Source organism: Mobula birostris, chromosome 31 (assembly GCF_030028105.1).
Source record: "Mobula birostris isolate sMobBir1 chromosome 31, sMobBir1.hap1, whole genome shotgun sequence".
Taxonomy (NCBI): Eukaryota; Metazoa; Chordata; class Chondrichthyes; order Myliobatiformes; family Myliobatidae; genus Mobula; species Mobula birostris.
The window spans coordinates 3,299,051-3,318,746 of record NC_092400.1 but is presented as its reverse complement, the minus strand read 5'-3'; the positions used below and the strand labels follow the sequence as shown (position 1 = coordinate 3,318,746).

At 40.6% G+C, this 19,696-nt stretch overlaps 1 protein-coding gene across 2 annotated transcripts in view; it reads right to left on the bottom strand.

Moving 5' to 3' along the window:
- cita (citron rho-interacting serine/threonine kinase a) overlaps nt 1-19,696 on the bottom strand; it is a 225,379-nt gene that overhangs the window by 122,239 nt on the left and 83,444 nt on the right. For both annotated transcript variants that reach the window (XM_072247918.1, XM_072247919.1), the window contains exon 11: nt 5,089-5,194. In XM_072247918.1, the coding sequence (XP_072104019.1) occupies nt 5,089-5,194 (106 nt within the window). The remainder of the gene's footprint in view (nt 1-5,088; nt 5,195-19,696) is intronic.

Below are 19,696 nucleotides of genomic sequence, written 5' to 3'. Positions count from 1 at the left end.
CCATGGTAGGGAGCCTAGGACAAGAGGGCACGACTTCAGGATTGAAGGACATCCATTTGGAACAGAGATGCAGAGAAATTACTTTAGTCAGAGGGTGGTAAACCTGTGGAATTTGTTGCCACGAGCGGTTGTGGTGGCCAAGTCATCGGATGCATTTAAGGCAGAGATAGATAGGTTCTTGATTAGCCAGGGCATCAAAGGGAACGGGGAGATGGCAGAAGAGTGGGGACGACTAGAAGAATTGGATCAGGCCATGATTGAATGGCAGAGCAGACTCTTCGGGCCAAATGGCCTAATTCTGCTCCTATATCTTATGGTCTTTGGTAACGAGGGCAATACTGAAAACGGTGATGAATCTCGGACTGGAGGTGCTCTGTTTGAATACACACAGTGTATGGAATAAGGTAGTTGCTTTTATGGCACAGTTTAGAGATTGGCAGTTATGACATCTGGGCATCACTGAGTCGTGGCTGAAAGAAGATTAGAATTGGGAGCTTAACATCCAAGGATACACATAGTATCAAAAGGAAAGCAAGTAGACGGAGGGTGTGGACTGGCTCTGTAGATAAATAATAAAATCAAAACCTTAGAAAGAGGTGACATAGGATTAGAAGATGTAAAATCCTTGTGGGTAGAGTTAAGAAAATGCACAGGCCTCCAACTGGTAGTCAGGATGTGGAATATAAATTACACTGGGAGATAGAAAAGGCATACTATATAAAAAGAGCAATGTTACGATAGTTATGTGGGTTTCAATATGCAGGTAAATTGGGAAAATCAGGTTGGTGCTGGATCCCAAGAGAGGGAATTTGTAGAATGTCCATGAGATGGCTTTTTAAAGTATTAGGAGAAAGTCGGCCAGCTGGTGGCGCAATGGCATCAGCGCTGGACTCCAGAACGAAGGCTCCTGAGTTCGAATCCAAGTCGGGCCACCCCCCCAGCACGCTTCCCATCCGTGCTGGGTTGGGCATCGAGCTAGCCACTCGGCCTCGTGAAAAAAAAAGGGTCGAGTCAGGAACGTTCATATCGTGACCCGGTTAATCCGAAAGGAGACCAATCCTGACACCACGTGCCGGACAAGAATGGCTGACTGTCTGGTGCGACACGCTAAAAGAAAAAAAGGAGAAAGTCAATTCTGGACTGGGTGTTGTGTAATGAACCAGATTTGATTAGGGAGCTTAAGGTAAAGGAACTTTGGGAAGCAGTGATCATAATATGATAGAATTCACCTTGCAGTCTGAGAGGGAGAAGCTGAAGGTAAAGGGAATTACAGAGGCATGAGCGAGGAGAGAACAAACAGAACAAAGATGAGTGGAGTTTCTGGGGCAGTTTAGAAAGCACAGATACATCCCAAAGATGAACAAGTATTCAAAGGGAGGATGACTCAGTCGTGGCTGACAAGGAAAGTCAAACAGAGCAGAAAAGCTAAAGACAAGACATATAATATAGCAAAAAATAGTAGGGAGTTTAAAGGACTGGGAAGCATTTAAAAACCAACAGAAGGCAACTAAAAAGCCATAAGGAGAGAAAATATTAAATATGAAGGTAAGCTATCCAAAAATATCAAGAAGCTACCAAAACTGTTTTTCAGATACATGAAGAGCAAAAGAGAGGCAAGAGTGGATATTGGACCACTGGAAAATGAAGACAGGTAGTAATAGGGGCCCAAAAATGGCAGACAAACTTATTAAGTATTTTATGTCAATCTTCACTGTGGAAGACACTAGTAGTTTGCCAGAAATTCAAAAGTGTCACGGGGCATAAGTGAGCGCAGTTGTTATTACTAAGGAGAAGGTGTTTGGAAAGCTGAAAGGTCTGAAGGTAGCTAAGTCACCTGGACCAGATGGACTACACCCCAGGGTTCTGAAAGAGGTAGCTGAAGAGATTGTGGAAGCATTAGTAAAGATCTTTCAAGAATCATGAAATTCTGAAGTGGTTCTAGAAGGCTGGAAAATTTCAAATGCCACTCCACTCTTTAATAAGGGAAGGAAACAGAAAAAAGGAGATTATCGGCCACTTGACCTGACTTCAGTAGCTGGGAAGATGTTGCAGTTCATTATTAAGGATGAAGTTACAGGGAACTTGGAGGCGCATGATAAAATAGGCCAAAGTCAGCATGGTTTCCTTAAGGGGAAATCTTGCCTGGCAACTTTGTTGGAGTTCTTTGAGGAAATAACAAGCAGGATAGACAAAGGAGATGTTCAGAAGGCCTTTGATAAGGTGCCACACATAAGGCTGCTGAACAAGATAAGAGCCCATGGTATTACAATTAAGATGCTAACATGGATAGAAGATTGGTTGACTGAAAGGTGGAAATGAGTGAGAATAATGAGGGCCTTTTTCTGGTTGGCTGTCGGTAAACAGTATTGGGACCTCTTCTTTTCACATACATGTCAATGATTTATGACGGAATTGATGACTTTGTGGCCAGGTTTGTGGATGATACAAAGATAGGTGGAGGGATAGGTAGTGTTGAGGAAGCAGAGAGTCTTCAGAAGGACATAGACAGACTGAGAGAATAGGCGAAGAAGTGGCAGAAGGAATATAGTGTAGGGAAGTAATGGTCAAGCACTTTGATAGAAGGAATCAGGGCATAGACTATTTTCTGAATGGGGAGAAGTATTCAAAAATCAAGTACAAAGGGACCTGGGAGTCCTTGTGCAGGATTCCCTAAAAGTTAACTTGCAGGTTGAGTCGGTGGTAAGGAAGGCAAATGCAATGTTAGTATCCATTTCAAGAGGACTAGAATATAAAAGCGAGGATATGATGCTCAGGCCTTTATAAGGCATTGGTCACACAGTGAGTGGTGGGTGCATGGAATGCACTGCAGAGACAGTGGTAGAGGCGGATACAATAGGGCCTTTTAAGAGACTGTTAGCTTAGAAAGATAGTGGGCTATGCAGTAGGGAAATTCTAGGCAGTTTCTAGAGTAGGTTACATGGTTGGCACAACATTGTGGGCCGAAGGGCCTGTAATGTGTTGTAGATTTCTATGTTCTCTGGTCAAATCACACAGATTATTATGAGTAGTTTTGAGCCCTTTACGAAAAGGTGTGCTGGCATGGAGATGGTCCAGAGGAGGTTCACGAGAATGATTTCAGGAATGAAATGTTAACATAAGGAGGGCTTGATGGCTCTGGACCTGTACTCACAGGAGTTTAGAAGAATAAGGGGGAGTTTCATTGAAAGCTATCAAATGTTGAACGGCCTCGATAGAGTAGACTTGGAGAGGATGTGTCCTATAGTGGGTGAGTCTAGGACCAGAGGGCAAAGCCTCAGAATAGAGGTATGTCCATTTAGAACATAGATTAGGAGGAATGTCTTCAGCCAGACAGTGGTAAATCTGTGGAATTCATTGCCGTTAATGGTTTTGAAGGCCAAATCATTTAGTACATTTAAAGCAGAGGTTGATTGATTCTTGATTAGTTAAGGCATCAGAGGTAATGGAGGGAAGACAGGAGAAGTGGGTTGAGAGGGTTAATAGATCAACAATGATGAAATGGCGGATCAGACTCAATGGGTCGAAGGGCCTAATTCTGCTCTTATGTCTTATGATCAGTAAATGTTTGATATTTTCACAGAAAACCTACACCATTCCTTTGTATGATTTTACATGCACACAAAGACCAGATCAAGCAAGTTTCCTGCAGTGTACAAGATTTTCCTGAATAAGTGTAAATGAATGAATACCTGATGTGAAGCCTCAAGTTTTATTTTCAAGAAACAAACTCTTTTATGATTACAGATGTCTCTAGATTCAGAAATATTCTTTCAATTTTCTTCTGCCATATAGAATGTTTTTTTTTCTGTCCTAGATAGTCAAATGTTCTTCCGTGCTTCCCTCCAAAGCACCAAAACTTATTTATATTGTAGCTTAAGATACTAGAAAAGACTTATTCAACCTATTATAAATGTCCTAATCTTTGGAAAGTGCTGTGATCTATCACGATAACGCTGCTAATTGTATTCTTCAGGTAATTATTCAATTCCCATTTGGATCTGCTATTTATCACTCTCAGGCAGTCATGACAATATACAATTGAAATTCTCTTCATGCCCTTGTGTCAGCTCAGTTTCTTTTCATTATCATCTTAAATCAACCTGTTCTGGTTACTGATATCTGTCACCAGAAATACTACTTCTTCATTTATTATACAAATAAACCTTATTAATTTTGATATTAACTCTTTTAATTTTGATCACTTCTGTCATCAAAACATTTCTGTAGGATATATCAGGAATTACTTCTGTTCACTGCTCTTGCCAGACCTGATAATTATTTCCAGATTTCCTGTTCTTTCCCTGCAGAGCTCTTAGAATCATTTAGCTTTTCTTATTTTATTTGACTGGCTAGAGGTCAATAGATTAGGGAGTTGAGATTTTGCCATTATTTTCCAAATAAATAAATGCTGGTCGCATTCCAAATTATAATCGTCTGATTGCGCTGAGGAATAATCCAGCTGCAACTACAATTTGAGTTTAGTTTCTAAAAACTAACATTTAGTTTTCTTCTTTAGTAGTTCTCTTCAAATAGATAGTAGGTGCTAACGAGTTTGAATTTTTGAAGTAATACACAGTGAAGTAAAATATCAGTTTATAGCTCTATGGTTTTATACTATATTTAGAACAATGCTAAAATATCAATGAACTTGTCCAACCTCAAAGAATCAAAACATACAATAATTAGAGTTAATTGTTGAATTTTTACATCTTTTTAACTTTGGTTTTGCATTTTGTAAGACAAAATAAGTTCAACAGCAATATCGGGCATAGAAACCATTGGCAAAATCTGCGCAGATGTTAACAAAACAGTGCAGGAATTGCTGTGATAATTAGATCCAATTGTGAAATAATAGATCACTCTGTTTTTACAACAAAATGCAACATAATATTTACAAATATGTACATCAAACAAATCACACAAAGATCGCTTCAGAAATTTACAATCTACCAATATTAGACAAGATCTGTGAGGAACAAAAGAAACAAACAATGGTAATGCTGTTAATAAAGATAGTACATGAAACTTACCATATTATTTATGAGAAAATGAGTTATAAAAATCCCTATATATTTTGTCCCCAAATACCTTATGACATGTGTCCTGTGACTCCAGTAATTCTTTATTCTTTAACAGCAGCTTTTTTTCCAGAGAGTTAGTCTTGGCTGGTGAGTCCATCAATGAAGTTACTGATCTGCAAAATATCAAGACTATTTTATTATTTTTACATGTATTTCAAGGAAACCACAGTATCAATGCCAGGTTAATTTATTTTGTGATGTCCTTTTTAAATAAGTTACACAGTCAGTTTACACACAAACTGTCAGGCAGCATGTTTGGAGGGAAATGAACAGTTGATGTTTCAGGCCAAACTTTTAATTGATCATTTCCATCCATAAGTGCTGCATGACTTGCAGAGCTCCTCCAGCATTTTATTTGTTTTGCTCCAGATTTCCAGCATCGACAGTCTCTCTTATGCCTACAAGAATTCAGCAGAGGGGTTCATTCTTCCAAAAACCTGAACACTAACATTTAGGATTCCTTGTCATATATGAAATTAGGAAGATTTAAAAAAACAAATCCAAATTTAAATTCAACCAGGTTATCAATTTAGTTAAAAGAAGGCTAATCTTAAAATTTGTATCAGTTGTTGCCATTGAGTATTCTGCCTTCAGACCTAGCAACATTATTTTAATGGCTCAATGGGCTTCGACAATAATCACAATCTCTAAAAAGCCAAGGTCCAACTACCTTTCTTTATTATTGAATGGCATTACTAATGTTGAGCCCCCACCATGGACTTTCTGTGGGTTCACCACTAATCAGGTGCTGTTTAAGTGGCTTAAGCATTTTCTAGATGATACACAGTATCCTTTATATGCAGGGAGTGGAGGGAATGAATACTTAATGTGATAGACCATATAGAACAGCCAATTTTTTGCTGAATAATATAGCTTTTTGAGTGTTGTTGCAACTGAGCAAGCAAAAAAACATTCCATCACAATCCTGTACATAGAATGGGAGTAACGTATCCACAGGTGAATCATTTACTGCACGATACCTAGCAATCAATATGCTCCTATAGTCACAAGTATTTATGAGGCTCGTTCAGCTGAATTTCTGAGCCATGGTAAAAAACTGGGAAAAGGCTTACTTAGTCCTGTTAGAATATGGACCTCTCTCAACACCACTAAAGTACAACTCCTAAAGTATACTCAAACTCCAATTCAAGTATAAAACCTGAAGTAATACAAAAGGGAACCAGACAGTGTGATGGACCAGCAATTATGATGCTGTTTCACAGTTCTAGGGACCCAGGTTCAATGATGATATTGGTTGCTGTGTTTGTGCAGCTTGCATATTATCCCTCTGACCACTTGAGTTTCCACTGGCTGCTCTGATACCCTTCTACATCCCATAAGTGGTCTGATTACTGTAAATTATCCCTTAATGTAGGTAAGTGCCAAAACTATTAAATGATTGTTGATGAGTACATGAGACAGAATAAGTTGTAGTGCTAGAGTAAAATAAAGAAAGAGAGACTGATTCCAATGGAATTTGCTCTGTTGAGTTGAATGGACTTCTTTAGTGTTGTAAGCATCCATGAAATAAAACTTCTGGATTCAGCTCTGGCACAAATGGATCCCTGTTAAGAACCAGTCCTGCATCAACATTTGTACAAGTGCAAACCCCATATTATGAAATTGCCTAATAATTGTCCTTTGCTATTTGATAGACCTTGATACAAAGCCGAGAGACAGTGGGATTGAATGATGTATTTCAACAGACCCTGAAATAATCTTCAGTATTAGCTCTGATGCTGTAGGTGCTATTCACAAGTTACACGTATTGTCACCTCAGCCATTCTCCAAAAGTTTTGTTACGTATCCTTATGGCTGAACTTATAATTTATTAGAAATTTTCAGCAGAAAAAAGTGCGTAATTAGTTAGCTGACTGAGTTTTTGCCTCAGTCTGGCAACAGACCAAATATTATCTGGTTTATTGAACTCGTGAAATTTTAGATAAGATAAAACTTTACTTATCCCAAAGGAAATTATTGTTGTAAGGTTGCTCAGTCAGAAATATATACTTCAAAATACAAAATCTAAGGATTGAAGTATGAAAAAGAAATCAAAGTGTGCATTAAAAAGTAATAGTGAAAAATACAGATGTGCAATAAAACGACATACTTCAATACTTAAGGAGGAAGAGTTGTAGTCTTATAGCCTCAGGGAGAGAGGATCTCCTGTTGTGTTCAGTGGTACACCTCGGTGGAATCAGTCTGTTACTAAAGGTGCTCCTCTGTTTGTCTAGTATGTCATGGAGTGATTGAGAGGGATTGTCCATAATGCTCTGTAGCTTCTGCAGCATCCTACGCTCAGTCACAACCACCAGGGAATCCAGTTCCACCCCCAGAACAGAACCAGCCTTCCTGACGAGCTTATCGATCTTCTTGGCGTCAGCTGCTCTCGCCCTGCTGCCCCAGCAGACCACAGCATAGAATAGAACACTGCCCACCACTGAGTCGTAGAACATCTGCAGCATAGTACTGCCGATGTTGAATGACCAGAGCCTTGTCAGGAAGTACAGTCAGCTCTGTCCCTTCTTATACAGAGCCCCTTTCTTTTTAGTCCAGTCCAGTTTATTGTCCAGGTGAGTTCCCAGGTATTTGTAGTCCTGGACAGCTTCCACATCTGTTTCCTTGATGCATGTTTTCACTCTCCTGAAGTCCACTACCAACTCTTTTGTCTTAGTGACGTTGAGCACCAGGTGATTCAGCCGATACCACTCAATAAAGTTGTCCGCCACACTTCTGTACTCAGCCTAACAAACCTGGCTGGTATAGCCCACAAATGCCGAATTGTTCAAAAGCTTCTGCAGTTGGCAAGACTCCAATTGTATCTGAAGTCCAAGGTGTAGACAGTGAACAGGAAGGGAAACAGGACAGTCCGATGCGGAGCCCCTGTGTTGCTAACCACAGTATCTGATACACAGCTCTGCAATCTCACATACTGTGGCCGACTGCGGCCGAATTTTACTTCTCAGTCTATGGTTATGATCAAATACATTGAACAATTCAGAATGGTGCCCAGTATAACCCTAGTCATAAGGCAAAAGTTTATACCTCTGTTTTCCTTCCTTCTAAAAGGCACAAGAAATATTTATATCAGCCAATTAATCTTTCCACTGCTGAGCGGCCATTAATACATTGATTGAAACAGGGTATTCTTAGATTAATTCCTTAGAAATGGGCTCATTCTTTGAAATTAATTGATAGATAGAATTTTACTACACAGAAACAGGCACCATGGCCCAACTCAACCATGCCAACCAAACTGCTCATTCCTGCTAAATCTGTTTGCCTGCATTTGGGCAACATCCCTCTACGCCCTTCCTGTTTTGGCTGATACTAATGCCTTTTAAACAATACAATTGTACTTGCCTCTACCACCTCCTCTGGCAGCTCTTTCTATACACCCAACCTCCTCCGTCCAGAAAAACTTGCTCCGAGGACCGTCAATAAATCCTTTCTCTCTCACCTTAAATCTGTGCCCTCGAGTTTTAGACATCCCTACTTCAGTAGAAGAATGTCACTATCTAGCCTATCTACAGTATACCTTTCATAGTTTTACACACCTCTATAAGGTCACCCCTCAGCTTCCTTCACTCCAGGGAAAACTGTGTCAGCTTATTCAAACACACTTTGTAACTCAAGCTCTCTAGTCCATGCAATATTCCGCTGAATCCTTTTTGCACTCTTTCTAGCTTACTCACATCCTTCCTATAGCATGGTGACTAACCACAGACACAATACTCCAAATGCAGCTTAACGAATGATTTGTAAAATTGTAACATGATGTCCCTACTTCAACACTCAGTGCATCAGCAGATGAAGGCGAGCATACAATATGCTTTCTTCACTCTCGTACCTACAGAGTATTGTAATGAATGGCATCAAAAGCTCAATGAACTTACAGCAAAGAACAATGACGAAAAGTGGAGAGAGAGAAGCAGCTAGTTATGACATTTATAGGAACAGAAGTATGCCCATACATTAGATTTTTTGATTTTAATGATATCTTGGAAGCATTTTCATATGTAAGAATGTCCAAACACTGGATGTTTATACCCCAGGAACAGACTGTAGGTCTCTGGTGCCAATATAGACTATTGTCTCTATATGGTCACCCTGCTTGAGCAAAGTGAACAAAAAATCACTTGAAAAAAATTTTTGCAGAATTATGGAGGAAGAGGAAGGGGGCAGGTGTGGTGAATGGGATAGTTCCCATATGGTGGACCAGGAGCCTGTGCTGTTTGTTTAATCATTTAATGTTTCTATTAACCGCATGGATATCTGCTATGCATTAAATCATTCAGGGCAACATCATTAGATAGAAGAGTTATCATAAAGAACCAATGAGAGGGAAGAAAAAATAGGATAAAATAGATAAACAGTTATTCAGTAACACACACAAAATGCTGGAGTAACTCAGCTGGTCAGGCAGCATTTGCAGAAATGAATAGATAGTCGACATTTCAGGCCAAGACCCATCTTCAGGACTGAGAAGAAAAGAGGAAAATGCCAGAATAAAAAGGTGGGGGGTGAGGGGGGGGAGGAGGAGGCTAGCTGGAAAGTTTTAGGTGAAGTCAGGTGGATGGGAAAAGTCAAGGGCTGGAGAAGAAGGAATCTGATAGGACAGGACAGTGAACCATAGAAGAAAGAGAAGGAAGAGGGGACCCAGGAAAAGTAATAGTCAGATGAGAAGAGGTAAAAGGTCAGAGTGGGAAATAGAGAAAGTGGGGGGAGGGGAGGGGGGAGGAATTTGTTTACCGGAAGGAGAAATCAATATTCATGCCATAAGGTTGGAGGCTACCCAGATGGAAAATAAGGAGTTGATCCTCCACCATGAGCGTGGCCTCATGCTGGCTCAAGAAGAGGCCACGGACCGACATGTCAGAACGGAAATGGAAATAGGAATTAAAATGTTTGGCCACCAGGAAGTCCTGCTTGTGGCAGATGGAGCAGAGGTGTTCGATGAAGTGAAACCCCAATTTATAAGACCATAAGATATAAGAGCAGAAGTAGGCCATTCGGCCCATTGAGTCTGCTCCGCCATTCAATCATGGGCTGATCCAATTCTTCCAGTCATCCCCACTACTCTGCCTTCACCCCATGTCCTTTAATATCCTGACTAATCAAGAACCTATCTATCTCTGCCTTAAATACATCCAATGACTTGGCCTCCGCAGCCGCTCGTGGCAACAAATTCCACAGGTTTACCACTCTCTGACTAAAGTAATTTCTCCACATCTCTGTTCTGGAAGGATGTCCTTCAATCCTCTTGTCCTAGAATCCCCTACCATGGGAAATAACTCTGCCATATCTAATCTGTTCAGGCCTTTTAACATTTGGAATGTTTCAATGAGATCCCCCCCTCATTCTCCTGAACTCCAGAGAATACAGACCAAGAGCTGCCAGATGTTCCTCATACAGTAACCCTTTCATTCCTGGAATCATTCTTGTGAATCTTCTCTGAACCCTCTCTAATGTCAGTATATCCTTTCGAAAATAAGGAGCCCAAAACTGCACACAATACTCCGTGTGGTCTCACGAGTGCCTTATAGAGCCTCAAGATCACATCCCTACTCTATATTCTATACCTCTAGAAATGAATGCCAACATTGCATTTGCCTTCTTCATAACCAACTCAACCTGGAGGTTAACCTTTAGGGTATCATGTACAAGGACTCCCAAGTCCCCTTGCATCTCTGCATTTTGGATTCTCTCCCCACCTAAATAATAGTCTGCCCATTTATTTCTTCCACCAAAGTGCATAACCATACACCTTCCAACATCGTATTTCATTTGCCTCTTCTTTGCGCATTCCCCTGAACTATCTAAATCTCTGCAGGCTTTCTGTTTCCTCAACACTACCTGCTCATCCACCTATCTTTATATCACCGGCAAATTTAGCCACAAATCGGTTAATCCCATAGTCCAAATCATTGACATGAATCGTAAAAAGCAGCGATCCCAACACCAGCCCCTGTGGAATTCCACTGGTAACCAGCAGCCAGCCAGAATAGGATCCCTTTATTCCCACTGTCTGTTTTCTGCCGACCCATGCTAGTAATTTCCCTGTAATTCCATGGGCTTTGATCTTGCTTAGCAGCCTCATGTGTGGCACCTTGTCAAAGGCCTTCCGAAAATCCAAGTACACCACGTCTACTGCATCTCCTTAGTCTACCCTGCTTGTAATTTCCTCAAAGAATTGCAGTAGGTTTGTCAGGAAGGATTTTCCTTTCAGGAAACCATGCTGGCTTTGGCCAATCTTGTCATGTGCCTTCTGGTACTCCGTAATCTCATCCCTAACAATCGATTCCAACAACTTCCCAACCACTGATGTCAGGCTAATAGGTCTATAGTTCCTTTTCTGCTGCCTCCCACCCTTCTTAAATAGTGGAGTAACATTTGCAATTTTCGGTACAATGCCAGAACCTATCGATTCTTGAAAGATCATTGTTAATGCCTCCGCAATCTCTCCAGCTACTTCCTTCAGAACCCGAGGGTGCATTCCATCAGGTCCAGGTTTACCCACCCTCAGACCATTAAGTTTCCTGAGCACCTTCTCAGTCATAATTTTCACTGCCCAAACTTCACTTCCCTGACGCTCTTGAATGTCTGGTATACTGCAGGTGTCTTCCACTGTGAAGACTGATGCAAAATATGCATTCAGTTCCTCTGCCATCTCTGCATTTCTCATTACAATATCTCCAGCGTCGTTTTGTATTGGTCCTATATCTACCCGCGACTCTCTTTTACTCAAGGTTATATACTTACCCTTTATATACATATGACAGGTCTCAGCAATGAAGAGAATGCCAGACCGGGAGCACCGGATACAATAGACAAGCCCAGCAGACTCACAGGTGAAGCATTGCCTCAACTGGAAGGACAGCCTGGGCTCTGAAGGGAACTGAGGGAGGAAGTGTATAGGCCGGTGTAGGACTTAGGCCACTTGCAAGGATAAATGCCAGGAAGGAGATTAATGCAGAGGGACAAATTGACAAAGGAATTGCAGAGGGAGTGATCCCTCAGAAATGGGATGGGGGATGAAGATATGTTTAGTGGTGGGATCCCTTTGGAGATGCTGGAAGTTGCAGAGTATGATGTGTTGGATACGGAGGCTGATGGGGTGGTAGGTAAGGACAATAAAAACTCTATCACTGTTAAGGTAGCAGGAAGATGGGATGAATGCAGATGTTCAGGAAATGGAGGAGATCCAGGTGAAGGCAGCATCAATAGTGGAGGGAGGCTAACCTCATACTTTAAAGAAGGAGCTCATCTCTGATCCTGGGAACAGATGTGGCAGAGGCAAATAAACTGAGAAAAAGGAATATCATTTTTACAGGATATAGAGTGGGAAGACATATAGTCGCGATAACGTTGGGAATCAGTAGGTTTAAAAAAAGATGTCAGTTGACAGTTTCTCTCCAGAGATAGACAGAAATTAAGAATGAGAAGGGAGATGGCAGAGATGGACCTAGTGAATTTAAGAGCAGGGTGGAAGTTAGAGGCATAGTTGATAAAATTGACAAGAACAGTATGGGTACACGAACCAGCCTCGAAGCAGTCGTCAATGTACTGGAGGAAGAGTTGAGGAGCATCACCAGGGAGGGCTTCAAGCATGGACTGTTCTACATAGCCAGCAAAGAGGCAGGCATAGCTAGAGCCCATACAAGTGCCCATGGTTACCCCTGGAGTTTGAAGAAAGTAGGAGGAGTTAAAGGAAAAATTGTTCAGGGTGAGGACCAGTTCAGATAGATGGAGGAAGGTGGAGGTGGAGGGGGGAATTAGTTGGTTCTTTTGTCAAGGAAGTGAGAGCTTTGAGGCCTTCTTGATGGGGGATCGTGTATTCAGTACAGCCTGAAAGGAGCATGCAGCCCCTCATCTACAGACTGAAACTCTACAGATGCAAACAGCCTGACAACAGTAAAATATATAATCATGTCATGTATTGTGAAACAACTCACCCAAATGGCATCAATCATTCTAGCAGTAAGATCCAAGTGTATGCACCAATGTGCTAAAAGTAGCCTGTACATGATGCGTGCATCGTGGGTGACAGCTGCGTGACCACAAGAGCAACCTGTCATGTTCAAAGCACAATGCTGCGAAAAGAATAACTCAGGTTGGATGAGCAAGATAGTTATCTAATGACTCCTTTCATTCTGGAGTGGGTAATATGACAAAGGGAATATAAAAATACAGAGCTTTACAGAATTAAATTTTTATAGCACAAATTATTTTCCTGATTTGTCTGCAAAAGGATTAATGAAAAAAACAACTTTGCTATGAACATTTATTTAGGTTCCACTAAACAAGCAGTACAAAATTGACTGTATAGCTGACAATGGGGAAAGAAGATTTGGACCTTAACAGGTCTGTAGCAATAGATACAGTACACAAGTGTAAAAGAGAATGAAATCATTGTTACCCCAGCTCCAATGCAGCACAAAAAATACAAAAGATAAAGAACACAATAAATATAAATACACAAGATAGCTTATATACATAGATTGATTGTATGTCCATAAACTGATGCTAGGCACAGCAGTGTTTGTACATAAGGTGATGAACAGAAAATAATAAAGTAGTGGCAGTTGGGGGTGTGGAGAGGAAGTTAGTGGGTAGGGGTGTTGATCAGCCTTACTGCTCAGGTCTGATGGTCTTGGTGTGGATGCTACGTAGCCTCTTCCCTAATTGGAGTGGGACAAGCAGTCCGTGAGCAGTGGGTGGGATTCTTCATGACGTTACTGGCACTTTTCCGGCACCTTTCTGAATACATGTCCTTGGTGGCGGGCAGGTGGGTGCCGATGGTGCATTGGGCAGTTTTAACTGCCTGTTTTAGAGCCTTTCTGTCCACCACAGTGCAGTTTCTGTCCCATGCAAAGATGCAGCTTGTTAGGACGTTCTCTATTCTTTACACTTGTAGAATGTTGTGAGTATGGTCATGCATAGTCCGGCTCTCTTCAGCCTCCTCATAAAGTAGAGGTATTGGTAGGCTTTGCTAATCATGTAGAATGTGTTCAGGGACCGTGAGAGGTTGTGTGAGAAGTGTACTCCCAGGGATTTAAAACAACTCACACTTTCCACTGCTGTGCCACCAATGTAAAGCGGGAGGTCAGTGTTGAGAGTTCTTCTGAAATTGATAACCCTTTCCTTTGCCTTGCTGACACTGAGGGAGAAGTTATTTTCCTGGCACCAGGCCTCAAGCTCTTCCACCACCTCCCTGTTGTTGGTGATGAGCCCCACCACTGTCATGTCCTCGGCTAACTTGAGAATGTGATTGCTTGGGTGTTTGGCCATGTAGTCGAGTGAGGAGAGTGTATAGCAATGGGCGCAGCACACAGACTTGGGGGGGGGGCACCCATGTTGAAAATGATAAGGAGCGAGCAATGGTTGTGTGGGAAGTCCATAACGCAATTGCAGAGTGATGTTTTTAGAGCAAGGAGCGGGAATTTGTTCACCAGTGTCTCTGGGACAATAGCGTTGAATGCAGAACTGAAATCCAGAAGCAGCATTCTGACCCTTGTCCTTGGTTTCTAGGTGTGTCAGGGTGAAGTACACGACAGATGCTATGGCATCTGTCGTAGAGCAGCTCTATCAGTAAGCATTTTGCTGAGTGACAAAAATACAGACAATAAAGTGAAAGGAGAAATTAGGTCCAGAGAAATATAGGTGATGCACTTGAGGAAGACAAAATTGGAATGAGAATACAGAACAAATAGTACACTAAGAAATGGAGGGGAAGAGAGACATTGGATCGTATGCCAATTAATCTCTGTGAGGAGGTTCAGAAGGCAAACAGTTACTCCCCGAAGCTTGGAATGCCCAACTAGAGTGCGACATACAGTTCAAGTCATCACTTTTAGAACAGATGTGATAACAAACGAGACATTACCCTGACTGGAGATTTTTAGTTATGATGGGAAATTGATTGAACTAGAATTGAATTCTTTAAGAAAAAGGTGGTTAAAGGATAGTTTAAGTGAGGTGTGTAATGAGAAGACTAAAAGAAATAAATAAGAACAACTAATTACTTTAAAGCAAGAGATTAATAGTTGTGGGCAAAGGCTTATTGCAATAAGGCATCAGAAGGGTGATGAGAAAATTATATTTCTATGAAAAGGTAAAGGGTGTTTAGAACTTACTACCTGCAAGAATGGTAGAGGCAGGATGCTTATCACATTGAAATAAATACTCGACTAAGCTTGCAGGTGTGGACCAAGAAATGGAGAGCTTTGCTTGGTCAACTCAGAATGATGGACTCTTTCTGTGCTGCATATTTCCAGGATCACAAAAACGCAGAACTTTAAAGGAGCTGAAAACTTGAGTAAAAACAATGACTGCCTGCAAATTGTGAGAACCAAAAGTAAAATTCAATAACATTCTCACCCGCCACAAACACTTCAACATATGTCCCAATATACTGCAGTCACAAATATAAATAACTGCATTAAGTTATAAAGATTACAATTTAAATGAAACTCAATACCGTGAGAACAACTACTCTTTTAAAGTGGGTATCTGTCCATTTTTTGGAAAAAAAGTGAAATTTATAGATGTATTTATGTAACATTAAACCACTTCAGGTCATTTTCCTTATTCAGATTTAAAAATAATACCAGAGTAAAAATGAAATGGGCCTGAACTTGTTCTTCCATTCAAAATGATTATTACTTTGCTGCTACCTCCCATCTGGCTAATTTTCCCAGCATATTCCCACATTCTTCAGTTTTCTCTGTGCCAAAAATCACTGAATCCATTACTGTACATATTCAACAAATGGGCATCTAAAGACCTTGGGAATAGAGAACTCAAAATATTCATGACCCTCAGTAAAAATGTCCATCCTATTCTCCATGTCATTTCACTATCCACACTCCGTCCAGTTGCTGCACCATCTGTACATTTGCTGCTCATAACTACGACATTCCAGCACCACTGCTAGCTACAGGCTTTCAATCACAATAGCAACTCCACCATTGCCCTCTTCCAGAAAATCTTCTGGAATATGTATATCTTATCACTTGTTGATTTATTTGTGTAATATTACTTTGTGTGCTGTGTGTTGTGTGAGTGTTGTGCACATTGGTCTGGAGGAAGGTTGTTCCTTTTGGCAGTACACATGTATATGGTTGAATGACAATAAAAATGAAATTAACTCCTGTTACCATGCCTCAAGCCTATTAGCTCGCCTAACCTATTATGAATGCCTGAAGGATTCAGATAAGTTGAAGGGTTTAAACTAACGTGCATGTGTGAATGTGTGCATACATTTTGGTAAAATGGGTAATGATAATCAGATCCAGTTGAGGGGCTGTGCATACAAACAAAAATATACCTCTGATTAAAGTTATAGCAGGGAATAATGATAGAAATACAAAAATGAATTCTTTATCTCAATGCATAATATATGTAACAAGGTAGGTAATTTAATAACACAAATAGAAAAAAATGGCTATAATATTAGCCATTACAGAGATGTGGGTGCAAAATAGCCAGGACAGGAATTCAGTATTCCAAGATCCCTAACAATTACAAGAGACAAGCAAAAAGAAAACTGAAGAAGTGTAGCACTGATATTAAAGAAGTGCAGCAAAGAGCAAGAATTTTAGCTCAGGTAATCAAGAAATAATAACCATTTAAGTAATAGCAATAACATTAATGTGAGTTGCACACAGGAACCCAAACAGTAATAGTAAGGTAGATAATGGTACAAATCAGAAAATTAGAAATGCATACCCTTCACCTAATACAATAGTAATGGGGAACTTCAATTTACACACAGACTGGGCAAACTAAATTATCAGTTATTATGTGGAGAAGGCACTCAGAACACTTGTAAGAGACGGTTGCTTTGATCAATATGCTGAGGAACCAAAGACAGAACAGACTAGTTTAGATCAAGTACAGTGAATATTTTAATTGATGATCTGGTAGACAAGTAGCCTGGTGGGAATCGTGATCCTATTCCATCTACTACCTTCATTGCTATTCACAAACTTTCTATTTTTTGCAGACTCTTTAAATCTTCATCAAAGATCACTGAACAAACAAAATATGTTACATCTGTCGTTTGGCCACACTGTAAATAGCTGAGAGTCTACTAATAATCACTGTGGTATCCTACTAGTAGCAGTATGCCAATCTGTCAAAGATCCACTTATTTCTATTCTGTTTTCTATCCTTTCTTTTCATGCCAGATATATAAATTGAGAACCTTTTTATGAGAACATTGAACAGTACAGCACTGTACAGGCTCTTTGACCCACGATGTTGTACTGATTTTTAACCTACTCCAAGATCAATCTGGCACTTCCCTCTCATATACCCCTCCACGTTCCTTTCATCCAGATGCCTATTTAAGAGTCTCCTAAATCTCCCTAATGCATCTGCCTCTACCACCACCCCTGCCAGTGGGTTCAGTGCACTTACAACTCTCTGTGTAAAAAATCCTACCTCTGACCTCTTTTCCGTACTTTCTTTCAATCACTAGAAAACTATGTTCTCCTGCTAATTCTACCCTGGGAGAAAAAGGTTGGCTGTCCACTCTTTCTACATCTCTTATTATCTTCTACACCTCTATCAAGTCACCTCTCATTCTTCTTCGCTCCAAAAGGAAAAGCCCTGCCTCACACAACCTCTCCTCTTAAGACATACCCTCTAATTGAGGCAGCATCATGGCAAACCCCCTCTTCAACCTCTCCAAAGCCTCCACATCCTTCATATGAGGTGACCAGAACTGAACACAATTTTCCAAGTATGGTCTAACCCTTGATAGAGCTGTAACATTACTTCGTGGCTCTCGAACTTTGAGGGGTCTATAGATATGGATGCCAATACTCAGCTGTTCCTCCTCACTACTAAGGATCCAGCTATTAACCTTGCTCTGTGTCGTCAAGTTTGACCTTCCAAAGCGCATCACTTCACACTTCTCCAGACTGAACTCCATTGCCACTTCTCAGCCCAGCTCAGCAATCCCATTGATGGCCCATTGCAATCTATGACAACCTTGTACACTATCCACAACACCACCAACCTTTGAGACATCTGCACACTCTTTAATCCAGCCTTCCCCTTCCAAAACAATAAACCTTCACATTCTCAGTCATGAAACAAAACCTTCCAAGCTATTTCACTCATGTACAATTCCTAATTCTGCATATACAGTACATAGCAGGTTCCTAATGAAAGTTCTTAGGTTACATTGCTCATTGTCATTTAATAGCAAAATATTTATCAGGGTCTGTCACATTTTCTCCAGAACGCTGAAGTTACTGAGTTCAACTACAAGCAATACTGCACTACATTCAACTAAAAAAAAACTCCTTCAAAAATGCTTGCACTTTAACATATTCTGAGACAAGCTCAACCTCTGTATTTTATGCAACAGTTGGAGTTCTGTATCTATATTACATTACTTTGTCATGCTCATACACCACATCCTATCATCTTAATTGGTAGGACTCTGACCTGAGAGTTAGACAGCTGTAGGTTCAACTTCCACATGAGAATACTTGGAGCTTGATCTGTTAATTATTATTCCCTCTGGATTTTCTCAAATTCTTTTCTCATCACTCACCCTAATGTATCTCCCTCTGAATTTATAGTATTCAGTTCCCTGACATTGCCACTGAACTTGCTGACAAGTACCGTGACGGCTTTACTTCATGAACACAGAACAGTAGAGTAGTTCAGCCCACTATGTTGGGTTGATGTTAATGCCAATTTACACTATTTGCCTTCTTACTGTGTATCATCAATATCCTTCCATCCTCTTCATTGTCGTGTGCCTATCTATAATCCACTCAAACTCCACCAAACTGCCAGCTTTCACTACCTCCCGCATTAACTTATTCCAGACATCTATCACTCAGTGTAAGAAATATGCCCTTCAAGTCACATTTAAACTTTCTCCTCTAATCTTAGAAATATCTTCTCTGGCGTTCAACATTTTTGCTCTTTGGAAAAGATTCTGACTGTCTACCCTATCTGCACCTTCCATAATTTTAAAAACTTCTATCACAAGTTCCCTCAGGCTCTGGAACTCTAGGGAGAATAACATAAGTGAGTCCAACCTTTCCTTATAGCTCATACTCCTTAATCAACGTAGTGTGCTGGTAAACCACTTCTGCATCCACTGCAGTCTCTATATCCTTCCTAAAATAGACAACCAGAGATGATTGCCAGTGCAGTCTCCCTAGTTTTATAAAGCTGCAGCATGATTGCTTATTCTTATATTCAATACCCCTACCAACAAAGGCAAACATGACATACACATTCTTTACTACCAAATTCGAATATAGGGACTATCATTAACTGCATACTTTCTCCTTTAAGTTGGTCTCCCAGAGTACAACATGTCATACTTGCCCAGACTGAATTCCATCTGTCCGTTCTCTGCCTGCCTACATCTATAACTGATCTGTATTCCGCAGTATTCTTTGATTACAACATTCGCAACAGGACCAATCAGTCATATGCAAACTTGTTAATCCACTTATCTACATTTTCATCCAGATCATTAACATATGCAACAAACAAAAGTCCCAGGACTGATCATTGGAGAACACCACTAATCATGGACCTTCAGCCAGGATAACAACCTTCCACCCATACTCTCTGTC